A 22,216-nucleotide genomic window follows, 5' to 3' on the forward strand; every position below is an offset into this window, starting at 1 on the left:
CTAAATTAAATTAATTAAAAACAGGTGAGAATTAGCTCTATAAAATGTTTAATTTCATTTTCTGCGAAAACGTGTCGTGACTCGTGACGAAATTGCTTAAACTTTCAAAGTCAAAATTTCTTTGTAAAACATACAAAAAATAATTACAAGTTGCTCGCACGGCGTCGGTGATCGCCTATAATTTGCGTTCGATCCCGGGAAATTAATTTCGAAAACACTGCCAATAATAAAGTAATAATTTTGATTCAGAATACGTATCTGGCGGGTTGGGAGCCACGCCCCCCGGACTGGATTCCTTGGTGTTACTTATAAAATTGAAACAATATTAATGACTGTTGCCAAATACATTTATCATACCACCATTTCGATAATGAGATTCGTTCTCTGCATTTTGCGCAAGCTCTTCGCGTATAATAAAAGAGTAGTGTTATCGTACAATCCTGTACGGAACCAATAAGAAAATATTCTTATTCTACCTAATAAAAATAAATAAAAGTCAGTTTTATGTTTAGTTCACGGTCAGGTTATCGAAATCAAATAATTTAATCAAATAATAATAACAATTTGTTCATACAACTCATAATAAATAAATAAACACATCCGCACAGTAACACGCTTAATTTAATAATTTTACATTTTTTACATTTTTTTAATAAAACTTCAAAATTACGTCATGCAGCCGTTCATAAATTTGATTTTTTAGTACAATAATTGATCATGTCCAGCAGAACCTTGTAAAATGATTTAAAATTATTGCCAAGTTTATTCACGAGATTTTCAACAACATTTTTTGCGTGTACGTGATGTGATGAAGACATTGATTCCGATACTTGCATATTATCAAAAACGGTGCAGTAAACTGTTCCCCGAAAAAACTTTAATTCAATTATATGACCTCTTTTCTACATGGGATCGGTTAGTGTATTGATTATTTTGTTGTTATTTTTGTTTAGAACGTAGCTGTAGGCATCATGTTAAGAACATAAATGGGAGTGCATGAAGCCTGAGACACAGTGTTTGACTAATTCAGGAGCCGAAATAAAAAAAAATGTAATTTCTCTTTCTAAAACGATTAGCTATAGGTATTTTAATTATTAGTTTATTATGTCAACAAACAAAACAAAACAATTCTTATATTCTTAACCTAGCAACAACGCAAGGGATTAATGAGGAAAATGTGGTCAAAAGATGTAGGAATATAGGCACTAGGTAGCCTATTAATTGATAAAATCAATTTTACAAATGATATTAAATATTAATTATAATTACCTAACATCAGTCAAAGTCAAAGTCCTTGTAATATGAAAAATAACTATGAAGAGTTTTCAAAAATATAATTAAAATTGGCGTGAACTTTTTATTAATTTTTACACTCTTTTTATTTAATCGGATTCATTTAACTAGATAATAAATTTGCACATTCCTATAATAAGAGTCTTAAAATACACGGAGAAATAAATGGAATCAGAATATCAAGAAACGTCAGTTTAAAATACTGAATGCTTGTACATATTATTATTATCATTTGATATCTCCGTGATATGCACTTCAAAGGAATCTCTTTACGTCTGCATAAAAATGTCATTTAAACACTCAGTAAAAGTGCAGATACACATTATAATTGCGTATAATATAGTGGTTGGTTGCCATCGCCTGGAGCTACACCGTATTCAAAGATTGAAACGTGATAAATGGATATTACAATATATTACAAAGCGTATATTAACGGCAATTTTGGCTCGCCGATATGAGGTGTAATAAAATTTTAATATTTTATGAAAACAATATCGATCACTTTAACTCTTGATTGATGGCTGATGGTTAAAAGTGAATGCTTTTGTTTTAAGTGTTTCACTTAAAATTTTCAATTAGGTAAAAAGAGAATATGTGCCAATGTTAATAACTAGATACCTATACTTGTATACGTAGTATATTATTATTAGTCTGTGCCTATACAGAATTATTTTGTAAGAATGAATTTATTAGTTTATTACTTCCCCAAAAATACTTAGAATATACATTCAAGTAGGTATATTAAATACTAGCGGTCCGCCCCGGCTTCGCTCGTGGTACATATTTCGCAATAAAAGGTAGCCTATGTTCTTTCTCAGGGTCTAAAGATTATTTGTGCCAAATTTCATCAAAATCGGTCCAGTAATTAATGCGTGAAAACCATACATACATACATACCTACATACAAACCCTTCCTCTTTATAATATTAGTTCTATAGATATTTTTTAAATTATGTGTTTATATCATTAACCAAAATATTATTCTTTTTTTATTTTTTATAATTCAGTTACGTTTAACCTATAACTAACATTTTTTACTCTTCTTACATAGACATAAAATTTCTCAACAAAACATTTTTCCACATCCCTTACCAAAAACATCAAAAACACTACCAACATTCAAAAACAGAACAAGTTCACCAACCTGACGTCACAATTGCACAGATAAACAAGAACAGCTGCAGCAGTGCGTACGTTACATTATCTGTGCCGGTCTCTCGGGTGCTATAACTCACGTCTTGTTCGCTTGTGGTTACTGTTTGTTCGTGACGTTTGTGTTATTAATTCTAATTATTTAAAAGTTTGGTCATTTGGTAAGACCTTGTATTTAGTTTTAGTGAATAATTAAAGTTTGATTTTGTTTACCTATGACATAGAGCTGCATTTGGACTTATCCAAATGCAGCTCTATGTAGAGATTTTATCTCGCTCTTTAAAATCAACAACATAATAAGTAGACAGTAATTCAGTTAACATACCTAAATTTGATATGTATTATATTAAAGAAATGTTACCTACTTACATTTCTTTAATATAATACCTATCAAATTGTAAAATTAGAATATTAATTTTAAAGTAATAAAAATAATAAATTATAGAATAATCTTTACTCTCCAACGCGACGTAACTATTCAATTAGGCAACTAAATAACCATCTTCGTTATTAATATCCTGGCAACAGTTTTTTATAATAAGTTTATATTTGACCTTAATTTGTTAACAATAATTGTTGCAATTATTTTTTGAATAAAAAATCATATCGTCAAAAACTGGTAACTACCTAATTAGTTCATATTTCACTTAAAGTGGTTAGCAATAATTGTTGCGATTATTTTTTAGTAAAAATAAAAAAACATATCCTCAGAAACTGCATTCATAATCTTATATATAAAAATGAATCGCAAAATGTGTTGGTAAGCGCATAACTCGAGAACGGCTGAACCGATTTCGATAATTCTTTTTTTATTATATTCCTTGAAGTACGAGGATGGTTTTTACGTAGAGAAAACGTAAATATGTACCACGGGCGAAGCCGGGGCGGACCGCTAGTTAAACATATTCTTAAATTAGATACTGATTTTCCAATTATTAACAAAACAGACAATAAAATGCTTGACTTCTATCTATTGTAAAGGGCACAGATAAAGCAAGGGTACTTGAGCCCAGCGACATGTGTATCGTATAATCCATTGCGGCTGCTGATGCTGTAGGGCCCTCGAGGGAGGAATTTATCACAGATTTGCTACCCTAGTGGAAGTATTTGATATAGAATATTTAATACACTTTCGAATACTGTTAGGTGCAAGATTTATTGGTGAATTGGCAATTTAATTTCATGAAAACAATAAGCAAAATGTACCTAGGAACGCGATTTTTACTAAGATTAGGATTATCAGTGTTAATTTTATATTTGTTTCAATTTCATTCATATATATTTGCATATAATGGTCACCATGTCAGACCAAGACCTTTTTTCCTAGTTTCCAAAAGTATTTCCAATTGAAACAGTAACGCGCTAAACAATACCGAAGAGGTCATATTTATAATTGCATTGATATAGAAATTAGATAAGTTTCCCATTTTCCCTAAAATTTCTAGCGTAAAGTTCCATTCAAACCCTTTCTTATCACTCTATCCTTCACTGAGAAAATTTTGCTTTAGCAAAGTACCAATTTAGCTCGGTTAAAAATTATTCTGCTGCATTCAATCAAGACGTATTTAAAATGTGTATTAAAGCTTTGCTAGTATTATACAAGCAAGTATTGCTAAATATTCTTGGCTATTATTAAAAAAGTACTTATTTATTTCAAAATTACCGACTCGGTCAATATTACCTTTACCGAATTAGGTTCAAAATAGACAAGCTTACGTTATTATTTAATGATAAGTAAGTTATTTAATTTTAGACTTAACCATAGTTGGTTACTATTTACACAGAGTTCGGTTAAAAATAAACAAGCTCACATTATCATTGAATGACAAGTAAATCATTTAAATTTAGACATAATATTATTTGGCTAAAATTAAATAACTTGCTATGATACATATAACCGTGTTTCTTACTTAAAAACAAACAAGTAACTTATCTATTGGTAGATAAGCACAGCTCGGCAATTAACAATGGAGCGAATACTATTTTTGACCGAGTAACTTGATAAAAATTAAACAAGGAATTGGCTGCGTATCCCGCAAAGTCAGCCATTTCTATCAAATCATAGTCGAGTGACGAACGTGTCTGTTGAAGCGCCGCCTCAGCACCTACAAGGCAGATTCAAATTTACATTAAAAACAATAACTTTTCATCATCATTTTGATTCATCGAACTATAATAGAAGAGCAAGATGCAGAAGACAAACTATTATGGCTCAAAAACTCCTCTGAGCCATGGACAGCCGTAGAACTAAAGTGGCAAGAAACTACCTACAGAGACGAGGCTAATTCCTGCAAAAGAGTTAACCATAGGTAGCTCCAATACGGTATAATACCTCAATACAATGAATATGCGGATCTTAAAAAACCCAAAGGATATCTTCTGGTGAGTTCAGTTTTTTTGAATTTATTGTCTGCTTTAGTTTAATTACTTTTGTATAAGTACTTAAATTTTTTTAATTTGTTTACAGCTAGAAAAAGATTTTGAAAACCAAAGGACAATATACCGAAATCACTGAAAGCTTCCCCACAATCAAGCCAAAAATATTTGAATTACTTAGTAAGTTACTTCTGATCAAGCAAGATATTGTCATATACGGTCTATTACTTTAATATGTACCTAAATTACATAAGATACGATATAGTTCGGACACACAGTAACATTTTATAATAGAAAACGAACAATATGTAAAAAGCTTATTATACTTTAATTTTTTTTGGTGCAAAAAATGTTTAAGTTTTAGCATTTATGATCATTTTCCCGACGACGAATGTGAATTATGTTATATAAATTTATAGTGAATTATGTTATATATATTTATAGTGAATTATGTTTCAATTAGATTAAATGTTAAAAAAAATGACGGTTTTACTTGTTGGGTTGTAATAAAATTATTAGATCAAAAAGATTACTTATTCTCCTAGCTTATTTTATAGTTTTTGCCTAAACTTTTGACTTATCAAATACATATATAAGTACAATTTAGGTGTAGTAACTTGCTTACATTACCATAATGGTTGTTTGTTTTTTATGTAAACAAACCTAAACCACTTTCATTAGAGAACAAACTCCAACATCGTGAAATAAAATCAGCTGTTCCGTAGATTTTGACAGAGTACCTAGATAATTCCACTTTTGTATATGAAACAGTTGATATTTCTTTTACGATGTTGGATTTGGTCTTATACCTAATATAAGTTGTTCAGGTTTGTACTTCGTAGTCTGAGTCATTCCTTAAAAGTTTGCTCATGATTTATATTTCATCCTGTTATTGTGCAAATTAAAACACAGAACACCAGTATCGTTTCTTGACATTAAGAATTGTGTACTATTTTTAAAAGTAGTAGTATTTACGTGTAAGTAGTATGTTACTTGAAATGATTGTATCGTGTACTGAATAAAGCTAATTTCATTAATGTGCATAATTTTCTTTCAGTTTCTTCTAAGTTTTTGGTGTGTCGGCAAAATGAGTGTTGTTTCCGACATGCCAAAATTTTGCCCTCTGCACTAATAATGGTACAAATTACAACATATCGAACTAGGTAAATATTTTCAGTATTAGCTGACCTCACATTGTATATAGGGTGTAACAGAAAGGGGTACACATCTAAGCAGGGCGTGATGTACTGATGAAACTGAACAACTTTTTCCAAAGAACATAAGGTCAAAAGATGAAAATAATGGAGAGGTTTGATTTTTTTTTCATCTTTCGACCCATTTTCCTTGGGAAAAGTTGTTCAGTTTCATCAGTACATCACGCCCTGTTCGTATGTGTATATCCCCTTTCTGTTACACCTTGTATAGGTTTTACGAACATTTACAGGTCAGCTTATACTGAAAATATATAGCTTAATATGTGTCGTTTCAATTAGTACTTGCAACAAAGTATTTTAACTATGGTTACCTAATTAACCCGTCTAAGAATACAAAGTAACTTGGCTAAATATACCAATCTTAATTGACTAGAAAGAGTATATGTATTTAGTTATAGTTACCCAATGAACACGATTGACAGTACCCAGTAACTTGGCTACGTATACAAATTTTTAATTGAGTAGAAGTAACAAAGTAGATTGGCTGTCCCTACCCAGTAAATATGATTAACATTATCGTGTTACTTAGCTAGTTTTACTGAGTTACTTTGCTAAAAACAGCAGAGCACGTTGCGTATTATTAACAGAGTAACACGATTCAATATAGTAAATAGGTTTGTTATGTTTACTGAGTGAATAGGTTAAAAGCAACAAACCTTTAATACGTATTTTTTGACCACTTTAGTGGGTTTATATTACCAACATACGTTAACAAAGTTGACTTGTATAATTTTAGCAACAAACTTTGCAGGCTCCCTCCGAAGCAAGTTACTCGGTTGTAAATAGCAGCAACTTGTCTATTTATAGCCGTTACGTTTTCTCAGTGTTTCTTTTGGAAAACTCTCAACGTCTCATAAAGAGACGCTGACATTACATTACACATAATATTTCACAACAAAAAATCAGACTACAATTGCGACACAAAACATACTTAGCGTATTAATAATAATTAAATTACGCCCTCAATAATTGTCCCCACACTTTGTCGGCGATCACAAGGGCCGCGTTATCATTGACATAACTCGTTAGAGATTTATTGCCGTCATTATCGCGCCTGCCCTTTGCGTTAAATAATTAAGTTCGATATTTGTATCGATATTAAGTCCGTTGATAAAACCTCGAAATTATTAGTACAATGACATAAGAGATACAGTGGTCATAACAATGTGTCTTTGATTGCAGTCAATCGAGTGTTTTGTGTTATTGGGTTGATTCGATTCAAGATTTCCTTTGACATATTTTTGCGACAATGCCTATTATATATATTATATATTTTATTCCAACAAACTTTTATCCATACATTCACTGATTATTTTTATTCGTTTGAAATTTAATTTTCTATTGCTTAGGTATTCAGAATAATATACTTGAATAAGATTTTTTGCATAATTTATACCTATCTTTTTATCACCTCTATTTCATTACTTTGATTGCCTCAAAGTTTTTTTGTCCTTGTTGTTGTGTAACAAAACTATCATTTTGCAGCCTGAAAATGTGAACAATGTTAAACAAAGTGACCAATTACAAACCCTTCCCGAACCATCAAGGTGTTTGTGACCCGTACAAAAAACTAATTAAAATTTCGCAGTATTTATTTAGACAATTTGTCACGGTACAGTTAAGGTGACCGAACTCATATTCTTAAGGGCACGGTTTTAAATAGCGCACGACGCGTGACGCGGGACTTAATTTTATGCTACATTAATAGCGAAGGGTTTTAATAGGGTTAGTTATGGTGGTCTGACAGACCCCCAGTGTTCGCGGGGTTAACGGATTAGGTACCTTAGGCTTGTGTTTGTATTGCTAATAGATGTATATCCGAGATTTGAGCCACTCATCTGTTTGGATTAAGGATGAGCTGAAGAAATGGTTGGATGATGAGATTATGAAGCAAGGTATTGTAGAATTAGGTAGGTATGTTTTAATGATAAATAATTGATGTTGCATAATAAGGTAAGGTACCTAGGTATAAGGTAAGGTAGGTACCTAATGCTTTTAGACAGGCACATTTTTTTATAATACAAAGATAAATAACTCTGTCTATAAATTCATGCTATTTAATATATTTACGTTATAGAATCTATACGGTAGACGGTCTACGTAATTCAAAATTTTACTTTTCGTTTTAAACGTCTATAAAATAATTTGAAGATGTACATAAATCATTCGACTTCTTATGATAATTTTATTAGAAATGATAATTATTTAAAATACCCATTTTCCTGTTTAAAAATTATATTCACGTGTAATAAAAAATAGGTGTCGAATATATTTCGACTTCGAATATATTTAAGGAAAACTATCCTTCTATCTTAGATAATTTATGTGAAATATGTGCAAAAGAAACACGGTCACAGTTATTAATTGTTTATAATTATTTGCTATAGTTATAATTTATTCACGACATTGCGTCATACGCCGCGGCCGGCGTGAAATTAGTTTTGTTTTCTTTTGTTTGACAAATAAAAAAAACTCGTGGGTGATATTTTTTTAGAACCGTCCCATGGCAAATTAGCAACATAATTGCGAAAAAATATTAATTAGTTAGAGCATGATATTTGTTTAATTTTACGATTTGTTTGTATTTTTTTTTCCTTTCGAATTTGACTATTATATTTGAACGTCGAAGTCTTATGTGGTTAAAATAGTATTTACTTAACTTCTCATAAAATAAAGGAATCAAGAGTCAAGACCATCGAACATAATCAATTTTGTTACAAGCAATCAATTGTAAAGCTCACAAAATGAGCGCAATTATGACAAAGTTTTGAAATATGTACTTATAGGTACCTTATACCTACTACCTAGTAACTAGATTTCTTCACATTTCTACATATTATGTTATTAAATATGACATACAAACTATAAGTAACCACACACCACACCGTTTATATTTATTATTTCGTAAACAGTGCATTATTGGTCTATTCCTTTACAGCAAGACAGTTACCCAAGAGAGCAATTGGAAGCTACCTAGCCAAGCCGCTAAACTACAAGCCATATTGGCGCGAAATCAAACCTCTCCCGTGGCTAATTCCAAAGGGTGAATAGGGCAAAACGATACACTGTTAAAGTAAATAGTAAAAAAGCGAATCGAATTTGACAAATGCGTGTTTTGGGCGCACGCGACCGGCGATTAGACACGCGCGATGCAAGATGTGATGATACGGAACAAAATAGAACATTTTGAGGTTATGCTCTATTGTTGGAATGAATCATGGACGGAAAATATGTCACAGTATAATAGTAACCAATTGTTACTAAATTTCATTAATAGAAAATACGTAGCAATGTATAATCTTATCTATATATAAAATTCTCGTGTCACAATGTTAGTCTGCATACTCCTCCGAAACGGGTGGAACGATTCTCATGAAATTTTCTGTGCATATCGGGTAAGTCTGAGAATCGGCCAACATCTATTTTTCATATGTACCACGGGCGAAGCCGGGGCTGACCGCTAGTTTACTATATAATTGATAATAAGATAAACCCGAAGGTCCCAAAGATAGCTAATATGTCATAATGTAATCCGATAATACCTAAGTAAAATTACGTTATCGAATTAAGTGTTAAAATCTCGTAAGATTATGTAATTTCCAAAATAAGAGGAAACTAAATTAACAACATGAATAATTACGGCAAAAAAATTGTATGTATTTAATAATTGTAATTAATCGATTGCTCGATTGATCAATTTGAATTAAAATTGTAATCAAATATTTTATAAATTAAAATAAAAGTATTTTATAGTTTTTTTTTAATAAAAAGAAACATGCGTTCATTTTTTAAATGTAAACAAAAAAGCTCACCATTACCTTATTAATTTAACACAACAGCTGTCTAAAACCAAGGTCTTTGGTTTTTTGGAAGCGTCCTCCCCCGTCCGGGGAGTGTGAGGAAATGACCCTTGAAATTGGTTCCCGCCCTGTTCGGTTACATTTCGCGCATCTTGCCGACGACTTGACTAATAGGCCTTATTACGTACATTTTTGGCCTTTTGTCACTTATTCGTGGTAAAGCTACGCTGTAATCATTATATGATGCAATTTCTTCTGACGCGAATATTCCAATTTCCATGACTCAGTATTTATAAATTTAATATTTATAAGGCTTATGCATAGTGATTACATTAGTACAAAAGAATTAAAGATTGTTATTAAATTAATATTTTTAAAAGCTTACGTCATTATAGAATAGACAAAAAATCCCATTAGCACACTCCAATTGAGATAAAAGAGCAAAAGATCCTAAATCAACATAAAGGAAGATAAAATTTACAAATAGCGAAATAACATTCGATTTAACGAAGGGTGGGTGTAATAATTTATGTGTGCTCTATTTCAGCCCGGTCCCCTCGTTATGTAGCCCTTTATTGATGTACTTTTGACTAGTTGTGATTTCTGTTTATTACACCATTTAATTTTACTGCTTAGTGCTTGTTTTCTGCTTTAATGAGATTGACTTTTTACTGGCTGCTGGTACAGGTGAATGTATAAAGAAGTGTTAATGTTTTTACAACGTCTAAAATTATAATTTATAATGCGCTTTGAAGCCTCTGATAATAATTAATCGAAGCTTTTTATGTAGTTTATACAAACAACACTTCACCATCAAGCGTCGATATAATTAAAGCGGACAAAATTCTATCTAATATCCATTGTAACCTATAGGTACCTACGTTCTAGACAAAACGCTACGCCAGCTGTTCTTTAATTGCCTGAAAATCGTAAAAAAATTTGCAATTACAGTCGTAACAATTGAATTATTTACTCTATAAAAGTTAAGACTGGCTGAAAATAAAATCAATAGCTATGACAAACAAAGAGAATAAACAATCGCATGATTTCAAAATTGGAATATTTTTTCCCGCCGTTCGTTTAGCGAAGAATGAAATTGATTCGACTTGCTTCAACTCAATCAAAATCGCAGAGCTATTGTTTTTATAAACGATACTGTTACATGAATGAACAATGGTAAATCATTTAGATTTCTTGATTTAGCTACCTACTCAATAAAAGATCAATCTATCGGCAGTATTTTAGTTCATTAATCTATAATAAATGTATGTAGATATGAATGTATTAATTTCTTTTTGAAAAATATTTATTACATAGGTAATTATCTGATTTTTTATGAACGTAGGTACCACTACCATAGTAAGAACTAAGACCTGACTCAGAGAAGTTGAGTGTTGCCGTAGCCGATTTTTACGTTGAGAATTAGAGTCGACTTACAATGAATACTTACTTATGAAAAAAAAAAATGTTTTTATTTCAGTTTAGGTAATGACGAGTTTATTATTTATATAATTTCACGTAATTTAATACATTGTCCATTTGTCAATATCTACCTAAGTAGGTAATACAAAACAAAACAACATAATTTTGGTGTTATAATTTTTTATTCTTGTACATATTTTATCAGACTCGTGTAATCCCAGATTTAACATTTAGCATTGATGTGGATTACTTTAACGAAATAAAAAGAAAAAAGTATAATTACGTAAGAATCCATACTAATATTATAAATGCGAAAGTAACTCTGTCTGTCTGTCTGTCTGTTACTCAATCACGCCTAAACTACTGAACCAATTTGCATGAAATTTGGTATGGAGATATTTTGATACCCGAGAAAGGACATAGGCTACCTTTTATTGCGAAATATGTACCACGGGCGAAGCCGGGGCAGACCTCTAGTTTATTATAATTTAGAATTATTGAAGGTAATTCCGGCTTGGGTTTTGACAAAAAAGCTTAACAACCTGTTAAATAAACGAACCATAAGGATAACAGGCTTAATATTATAATCAAATAAAATTATCTGCAAAAAGTATTACAGGAAATTAATAATACCAATAAGTGTTAATTAATATTGCCAAAAAGCAAATTTAATAAATGGAAAATAAAAAAGTACGTCCTTCATCACTTTAAATAAAAATTTATTATAAAATATAAGTTTTTATTGAATAATTTTATAATTTAACTAGCGACCCGCCCCGGCTTCGCACGGGTGCACTGCTGATACTACTACAGAAAAACTGTGAACGTTGTAATATATAAAAACATAGCGTTGCCCGCTCCGGCTTCGCACGGGTATAAAATAGATAGCCGGGCGGCCGGCCTGTAGCGCTGCAAACGCTACGTCCCGCAATTTTTAAATCTGTAATATCTTCGAAATATTCACTTAAATCATACGGTGTAAAGGGCCATATAGATCTATATTAAATGAACAATGTATTCAAGGTATTTAATTGGTTAAGGATTAATGCTGTATTGGTTAAAATCGCATCGAAAATTAGCCATTATTTGTCGTAAAAAGTAAATGACAAAAAAAAGTTATTGTGGGTTATCCATAAGAGATAGACATATACCATCGCGGACTTTTCTGTAGACCTTTTCAATGTGTATAATACTTAGTACATTATTTTGATAAAACTCGTAGGGTTCAGCCTGCGTTTGCAATTTAAGCGGAAAAAATGTAATTTTTTACGACATCACATTAGAAACCTCAAAAATAACAGTATTTCTCCACTATTTAATGGATGTTATTATACATATAAACCTTCCTCTAGAATCACTCTATCTATTAAAAAAAACCGCATCAAAATCCGTTGCGTAGTTTCAAAGATTTAAGCGTACAGAGGGACATAGGGACATATAGGGACATAGGGACATAGGGACAGGGAAAGCGACTTTGTTTTATACTATGTAGTGATAGATATGAATGATGTTGTAGTACCTCTCCTTTGCATATCTAACAGCCGTACAAATAAACGAGTTATAACATTTTATGCAAAGAATAAACTAAGAATAAGGAAAAATCATACAAATAAACACGAAATAAATGTAACCTAGTATAACTTCGTAATAAGTATTCATACTAATGCTATTCCGTCCTTATTACGGCTACCACCCTAGTATAAGTCTGACATAACCGAGTTATAACATATCTTTTAGTACATTGTGCTGTGTATTACAAGTTTTAGAAGCAATTTTCAATCTAAATTTGAGATAATAGCAATGAGAGTAATACGAGAAGTAGAAAAAGTTGAGCAAATTAATAATTTCATTACGTACCTATTGAAATGGAAAATTTTGTATGAAATGTCAAAATATACGAAATTATGAAAAACCCTTTTGATATTTATAATGATTTATTTATTTACAACATGCGCCAAACCATACATACATAAAACTTATTTCTAAACTTATCACAATAATATATACACTTTCGTTGAAAATATAAATCTTCTAAGCCTGGAGTTGTATGTTTTGAGTACCAGTTATTTGGCAACTCTCTATCTCAAGGTGGGTTTATCTTCTGTTCTCCAGATATTTGATAGCGTTATCTATCATTTGCTTGCATATTTAATGATATATTTAAATTATTTCCAATAAATATTTAAAAAATAAATAAACAGAACATCGTATGATGAAACTTCACAACAAATTCGACGAAGTCAAACGAGCGTCAGCAAAATGACAGCACCAAGGCTTAACCGTAGACAATTTCAATGTTTTTCATAATTTTGTGAATGAATTGCGACGTTGCCGCTTCGCGCCTATTGCATAGCGTGAGCATAGATACATCGACGTTATTCCAAATTTATTTGTAAGAAATTATGACATCCTTATTCTTTATTTATTCTTATCATATCTATGCATTGCATAAGGTTTGAATAAGCAAGTTTTTATTTGTACGGCTGTAAGACTCTTCAAAATTTCGCCAAACTAAGATTTTGCAGAAAATCAATTCTTATAAGTTATAACACATTTTTATGAACAAAAAATATTAACATATAAATAACAAACGATTTTCGCAGCATCAAAACAAATACAATTGTTAATCATAGGTCATCCATTTTTAACACGAAACCAAAATAACAGCACTAACCAACACCCACACAAAGCCTCGAAATAGATAAAGGAATAAATTACCAACACTTTTGTATTTCATTTTGGACGCATTTCCATAAACACCCAGCCTTGTTAATCACGGTATTATAAACCTCCAGGTGCATATAAATCATCTCGAAAAACTATTGATATTTCTATTATATGCCGATAAAAAATGGATTGTTGCCAGTCACAAAGCGGGGTGGTCATGCGTCATCCACAAAACATTTAACAAGCTAATTCCGTGGGTAACACCTCAGCGCTAGAGCCGACAAAGGCTCGATAAAATCTGAGTATCGACATCGATGTTTGGAGCGACGCGCGCGCAGCAGGCGGCCGAATTCGAAACTAATAACTTACATTTGGATTACGCTCGTTAGGCTCTTCGCACCTTGCCGGCGTTTACTTTTTATTAATACACAATTTATTCAAATAGGAATTATTCTAATAATATTAAAATGATAACTTATAGCTAGGATTGGGAGTTGGAGACGCAGGCCGCTGTTTTCTTTTTGTGACTCGAAACTACAGATTATGTTCTCAGACTCGATCATTGTCACTGATATTTTATGTACTCAGCACCATGTTTAAATTAAAGTATAGTCATATTATACATATAGCGTTTAGCTACTATTATGTACCTATTCATGTGGTATAGTACCGATCTTTAATAACATGCAACAAATATTATGTTTTTGTTTATTATGAATGGGTTTATAGTTTATACATTATATATTATTTTATATTTGAATAGGATAAATGTTCATGAGTATGTACTTGGTGAGTAGTTGAGTACAAATCTATTTAATTCGTATCGTAGGTATATTTCTTAGTTTGCAATACTTTTTTTGTAATATCAATTATATATTATCAATATATTTACACTGTTTTTTGTTCAATAAATATAAATTTACATATAGATTATATTCGAATTTTTAACTCATAATATGGATAATATTTTTGCGATAAAACGCATGACGACGGGAGAGCCTTAACTAATGTATAGAATTATATATTTAGTATACAGTGATTGGTATAATATCTAATGAACTGATATTGTTAATTAGTCACATGCAATATAATACCTACAGCAGACACACGGACTCCACAACACTGGAGAAAATATTATGTTTCCGAGATAAATGTCAAACTATTCATAGAATGTATTTTAGCCTTCTATAAAATATTTAAATTAGAAACTTTTCAAATATTTATTATCTAATTATTTAAGCTTTTTTTATTTCTACAGGTAGATTGAGCAGGTAAAAATCTAAAGTTTTAATATTTATCGCAGGTTATGGGTAAACTATTTTGAGCCAATTAATCTTACAATTATTACATAATTCAAATATGTATTATTATCATTTATCTACATAGTTCTATTCATAGTAATCTTATAAAGTCTCTTCTTCTTCTTCTTATGAATGAATTCCTCAGACATTTTTAAGGTAGGTATTTTTCCCGTGAAAAAGAGGGCAATTAGTACCTAGTCTCTCTACACACTTTACCCATGAGTCATGACTGAGCGAGATATAGGTACCTAATTGTTCAAAATTAGGAATGAAAATATCCATAATACTACAACATAGCTTTTAAAATTATTTTTTAATTTTAAAAATCCTATTACGTAGGTATAGGTAGTGCTCCATATTTTGTGCCTATCTCTTAAAAATACCTAATTTGAAAACGCTCTAACAATCTTCAAGTTCTATACCTTACATTACATAGCAACAAATAAAACAGATTAATTTCGATACATTAAAAGAAAATTCTTAGTTAGGAAAGTTATTAATATAATAATATCTTTGATAGTTAGATCCTACTTATGTTATAAATGCGAAAGTTTGAGGATGTGTGTGTTTGTTACTCTTTCACGCAAATTCTACTGTATACCTACTACAGTATTCATGGTTTAGGTTTATACGATTGCATGCCAGTTCAGATGGCGAACACTGTTACGCAATACTTTGTAATACAAAACATCTAATGTACGTGTTCAAGCAATTAATAAATGAATTTGAATTTGAATTTGAATTTAGGAATTTTAGCTTGTACTTTAAGAACAAAGTGAAAGACAAGATGATTAAAATGCAAATTTTTGAGATTGAGTTTGAGTTATAGGTAACCGTTAAGTTAAATGTATTAAAATACGCAGAACTCTAAAACATTACAGTTAAGTTAGCACACCATAATAGCGGAAAAGCATTACCTACAGAAAATTATAAACTGAATTAATTAAGGTTTAATATCAATTAAACATTTACATTAAAATTTGTAATTGCTAGGTTAAGCTGTTAATTCCGTTTATACGAAGGTCAATTGCACTAGGATATAAATATTTTGTTCTTGCAGGTCTAAAAACTTATTAAGGTAGGTACCGATTACCGATGGTTTATTTCTTCTGGGTTTGCTCCGCGCTTTTATCTACGGCCAAGTGACGGGCAAATATTACCTACATTCGTTATTTCAAAGCTATAGTATACCTACCTGCCTACGTAATTTTTTAAGCTATTGCATAGCTTTTATCTCAGACTTTGAGCGCGGCGACCGAATGTAAAAATTCCGTAACGAAAACACCTAACACCCCCCAATCCAACCGGCCGCGGCACAGCCATGCGATGCTTTACCGCGGCAGTCTTCGAGTGCCACACGGCACACGTATTTTTTTTTGTAACAAATATTTAAATAAAGTGGAACTAGTGAATTGTGTGTTTTTACTATAAAATGCAGTTCCATCAAGAGGCAACAATACTTAAAATTACATATATCAAAGCTATAGGTAAGTTCTCGTTTCAAGCAAAGACGATACGGAAGTAAAAACGAAACATAGAAAACATTAGAGCGGGTGGTGAAAATAATAACATGGTGTTTTGCAGTGGTAATAAAAATATCTATACAAAAACTAATAATTACTTTGTTTATCGCTCTTCATTTTTTTATAATCTACGTTTTTAAAACATCTCTGACTAGTTTTTCTTCTTCTTTTAATTTACCCAATGAAATTTCTTTCAATAGGGTCCTTCTACTGTTTGTAACAGACTTTTTATAACTTATTAAATTAAATATGAATAAAACAATGAAAGAAAGGCATTTGGTATAATATCATAGATATTATTAGGTACCTACCTAATTACATGTAAAACTGCAGACATGATTTAAAAGAGCAACTAGGTAGGTATGGAGTTTCTTCCCGGTTCTTCTCCGTAGATACTTTGCTTTCCGAATCGGTGGTTAAATGTTAAAAATATGTAATGACGTTTCAAAAGTGCCTCTAGAAGAAGTCTTATTGAATAAATAAATGTTTGAGTTTGTGTTAAATTAGGAAGATATTTATTTGATCCTACTTTCTTACAAGAAAATTTTCTAACGGATCGGTATCAATGCAATGATTCTGAAGCTTTTAAAATTGGTGATTGATTGATAATATGTAGGTATTTTAATTATTAATAAAAAAATTAAGTCGAATTTAATTTTAATTTATAACCAACGTTATCATGTTTAGGTATTAAATTGTAGAGAAACTTTTGCATAATTTAATTGTCTAACTCTACGGCGACAGGATATTATTTAAAATAGACTATTTCCATAAATATTTAAATACATAAAAATATTTAGACATTCATGCAAATAGCCATTTAATAATTTAAACAACTACCTAAAAAATATTGTTTTAATAAGGCATAAAGAAACACAAGGAGAAACTCAAAATATTTTATAGGTAGGTACCTAGGTAGGTACTAGGTATATCGTTTTCTTGTCGCATACAACATTCTCTACATATTTTTTTTCTTTCTCTACGTAAAAATAACATCTTATTCATTAGGTATATTATAATAATTGTTTTCTAAGTACTTACTAATTTCTACATTTTACCCGTCCGTCCTAAAGAAACGCACAGATCCGACGGCTATGAGCTTTCTAGAAATTTATTATTTCTTGATCTAGATAGGTATTTTTTTTAATAAAGAGTAAAGACATATCTCATTATTTTAATAATATGTATGAAGTTATTTTTGTTAGCGCTTAATTGTCGAAATCAACTTAACTACTTTTAAAATCAAAATTGGTTCAGCACTTAATGTGTGAAAGCTTGATAAACGGATCTTTAAAAAAATCCATTAACATTTTATTCCGATAAAAAGAAGAAAATATTGTGAACGTGTTTTTTTGTGTATTTTAATTAACCTTTTATTATCTACCTAGAGGCTAGACATACATAGTAATATATTATATACCTACCTAGGTATTTATTTTTAATTTATTGTACCTATAGGTAGTACCTAGGTACTATAGGTACTAGGTAGTACATAGGTACAATAAATTCTTGGTAGGTATTAAAAGTTATTTCTTTCTTAATATATCTATCCTTTTTCATACTTATTTATAAACAATTGTAAAGAAATCAAAGTTATTAGGTAGGTACCTAATTATTATTAAATGTACAGAAGTCTGTAATAATTTAATTAATCTTCGAATTTATAGGTATTCTTCATAGGTAAGTTAGTTTTTTATAGGTACCTATTTATTTTGATTTCTTCGGGTCTTAAAAGTATAAGGTATCTTTGTTAAGATGCTATCTACTTATTTAAATTTATTTCATCTATCTACCTAGGTATATCTTCTACCTAAGTAGGTAGGTAGGTTGACTAAAGTAATATGATTAATAATTTTAAATTTATGTAGGTAGATAGTTAGATACCTATCTCTTCATTGTACCTACCTGTTAAAATAATTTCAATTTTTCGTAATTTAAATTTGTTAAGAATATACCTAGGTAGGTATATATTTTTTTATATAATTTCCAATAAGTACAATAAGTATCAATAAGTACCTACAACAACAAACTCTTTCAACTCTATGACTCTACCATCCCTTATGTCATCTTTGTATTTAAAAATATCTATCAATATTATTATTTATTATGGAAATTACATCGCTCATTATTATTTACTAACTACTAGGTAGGTACTACTACTAGTTATAACTACAGTCTGTAGTATTAAATCCTACATGATAAATATTTTGTAGAGTAGGTAATTACAAAATTTTTAGGTAGGTAGGTATGTTATGAATAAACCCATCCACTAATCACTATCTTAGATTTATATTTCTAATTTCTATGTAGGTACCTAGATAGGTACCTAAACTGTATATTGGTAACCTAATCCCGTATTAAAACAACTATCCCCATTACCTCTGTCCTATTCCTATACCAAATCATCCACAACAACAATCAAAATTCTTGTAAGCAACAACGCACCCTTACTCCATTCACTTATTAGCTATTAATTAGTAAAACATACCCTTACTGCTTCCTCCGTCTTCATTAGAATCCTCGCTCGGCGGGCCGTGCGGGGCCCTCGCCGGCAGCGGGTGCGGCAGCCGGGGCCTTGCCAGGAACGGCGGCGGGACTCCAAAGAACGGCAGAAACGGGGGCCACGTGGGCCTGGGCGCCAAACCCGCCGCCGCAGCCGCGTACAGCTGCAGCGGCGCCGGCAGACCACCTTCCAACACCATACCGACAATCCTTAACACCCACTTATACGCATTGTCACCACATCACACCACAAACACAACTGTGCTTCCCGCGTTTAGCGACAGCACTGACATGGCGCGCTCGGCCTAGGCGGAGCGACCCCTTCCTTCCGAACTCATTCCCGCCTCTTTCATATTATAGATTTATTCCGTTGTGACGCGCTAAACAATAATACACCTTATGTCTTGCGAGTACAGAAGGATATTAAATGGAGGTTATAAATTAAGCTCGGCATACGTGAGAATAACGACGCTGTTGCCGGTCGAAAACGTATGTTAAAGTAGACTCTATTTCAATAAAATAGAGTTCAATTTTAATGTATTTCTGATTATATATTGGATTGGCACTCATACGTTAGTATGGGGCGCAGTCGTAATCTTTTTTAGCCGCATGGCGCTACAAAAACAAGTATAGACATAATCAGAAAGATGCTATGTTATAGATTGTTTCTAATATATTAGGTTTCGTAATATTTGCTGGTAGAGTCACAGAAAATTCAAAATAGAAATTGGTAAGTTACCTAATAGAGTATGATATCTCTACATTTTGTAGAGTTTACAAGAATTATGAAAACTTTTTGAAAAATGTCTTATTTTTGGCTTATAATAAGTGCATTGTGATTGAATATAATATTATGGTGATTAGGATCTATAAATCTGTAGGTAGTAGGTTGTTACTTGTTATTATTAGAAAAAATAAATCTTGCTTTGAAATGAAGATAGATTAAAAATATTTTAATGAAAATAATTTTCTAACAATCACTGCTCATTGCGGCTTAATTTGAAACTAGGTAATTATATGGTACCGACTCAAAAGTTATTAACATATACAATAGGTGTTGCGTAAAACTAGATTACAGCCGCATTCTAATGACCGGACGAACTATCAATCATACAAAATTAACACGTTACAGATTGTGTTCTGACATTGATGAATCATAAACGAAAGGCAATCAATTTCACAATTCCTTATTCCATTAAACAAAAAAGCAATAACCTAATTGACATAAATAATAATAAAATGTGTCAAGACGGGCGTGCGAGGCGACGTGACAGCTGTATCGGGGATCTCGCACTGAGCGGCGAGTTGCTCGCGCTCCGCCCTCCGCGCGCGAGCTCAGCTGGGCCTCGCTCAGCGGGGCGGGGCGAGCGAGCGGTGCGGGGCGGGGCGGGGGAGGGGGCAGGAGCGGGAGGGGGGGCTGGGCGGCGCCCCACAAGGGGGTGAGCGAAAGCTTAGCGTTGCATGAATTTAATTAGTGCGAGGAGCACCTCGGGCGCATTAGGAGCTGCGATGGGCGAAGCAATAAAAGATATAAAGGAATGAGTATAAATTAAAAGTTAAATAGAGGATGTGGCGAGTTAGAGGGAGAGGGCGCGGAGATGGTACCCCCGTCCCGTTCTATCCTGGATGAACGTAATTGTTTGACGACCTTATTAGTATCAGTTAAATGTCGCGCTCTCTTTTTCTCCGGCGAATTTAATTAGTTTTTAATTAGGGACGGCTTAATGAGTCTTTCAGGATAGGTATTTTAGCTTTCTCTGTTTGTTTTTGGAATATTGTTTGTATAATTGGTATTAACCCTTACTTTTAGTATTAAAAACCTTGTTTAGTTTTAAACAAATATTAAGAATTTAAGAAGATAGGTATTAAATATGATAGGTACCTACCTATTGTGAATATATTTGTTGTTTTATTTAGACTATCTTTATACCCTTCATCATTTAGACTGATTTATTAGATACCTACGTCAAATAAAACATACCTACCTAGATAGGTAGAGAGTACCTACCTAGAGACATTTTTGTCATTTTTTACAAAATATTATTAAAATATGAAGCTATTGTAGGTATTTCGCCTCTTGACTAGGTAGGTAGGTACCTACTAGGTATCTACTAATTTTTTTTTTCAAGTTAAAAGTATTTATTTCAACTCCTACGCGAGCTTTTACGTTGGATTAAAAACACAACAATGTCATAACAGATAACTAACTATTTAAAAACTTCTCATACAACCGGCAACTGAAACAAATAACTAAAATTATCATAAAACCGAACGGTATCATAATAATTTTTCAATATATAAAACCGACTTCCATAAAATCTCGTTCAATAAAATCCAATAGAAAATAATACGCGGACATAACTTTCATAATAAACTGAAACGATCCCAAGCACATGCGCCTTCAGAACATCTATCTTCAATTCAGTTTAGATACCATTCCCCGTCTCTTTTTATTGCTTGTAAAGTGATATTTGTGTCCCGCTCTAGCATATTAGGCTGCCCATTCACGCTTCTGTCGTTAGTCCTCATTATAGCGTGGCTTACAGCGAGGCGAAAAGCGTTCGTCCTGAATGGGGCGCTTTACTTGTGTTATTGATGTTATATACGTTGCTCTTAATGTAGCATTTGGAAAATATTGTTCACTTGTTTATTATACTATGGTTTTTTATAATGTGAGCTTAAGGTAGGTAATAAATATCTATAGGTGGGTATATTGCGTTTAATCCATTAATCCGCAAAGACGTATACAAAAATCATGGAGACAAGGGGAAAAAATCTCTACCTGTACTTTTGAATTCTCATCTGCACTCAGGTGGACAGCTTACAAGTGACGGCATAGTGCTGAATCTTATTATTTTATGCTCTTATATCGTTCTAGATAGGTCACCTGGTGGTTCAAATGACCCATATCTTTTTCAATATGGCCCATGGGCCTGTAGGTAGTTTAAATGTGTCAAATGTTAAAA

At 31.8% G+C, this 22,216-nt stretch overlaps 1 protein-coding gene across 2 annotated transcripts in view; it reads right to left on the reverse strand.

Annotated features, from left to right (window-relative positions):
* The window catches only part of LOC149906368 (homeobox protein unc-4-like), a 37,375-nt gene extending 17,867 nt beyond the window's left edge, over window positions 1-19,508 (reverse strand). For both annotated transcript variants that reach the window (XM_090104901.1, XM_090104900.1), the window contains exon 1: window positions 19,237-19,508. In XM_090104901.1, the coding sequence (XP_089961027.1) occupies window positions 19,237-19,450 (214 nt within the window). In that variant the 5' untranslated portion in view covers window positions 19,451-19,508. The remainder of the gene's footprint in view (window positions 1-19,236) is intronic.
* Between the last annotated feature and the right edge of the window lie 2,708 nt (window positions 19,509-22,216).

Source organism: Colias eurytheme, chromosome 8 (genome assembly GCF_061535395.1).
Source record: "Colias eurytheme isolate Ceu_HAF_F1 chromosome 8, ilColEury1 Martin Lab GWU primary, whole genome shotgun sequence".
In the NCBI taxonomy this organism is placed as follows: Eukaryota; Metazoa; Arthropoda; class Insecta; order Lepidoptera; family Pieridae; genus Colias; species Colias eurytheme.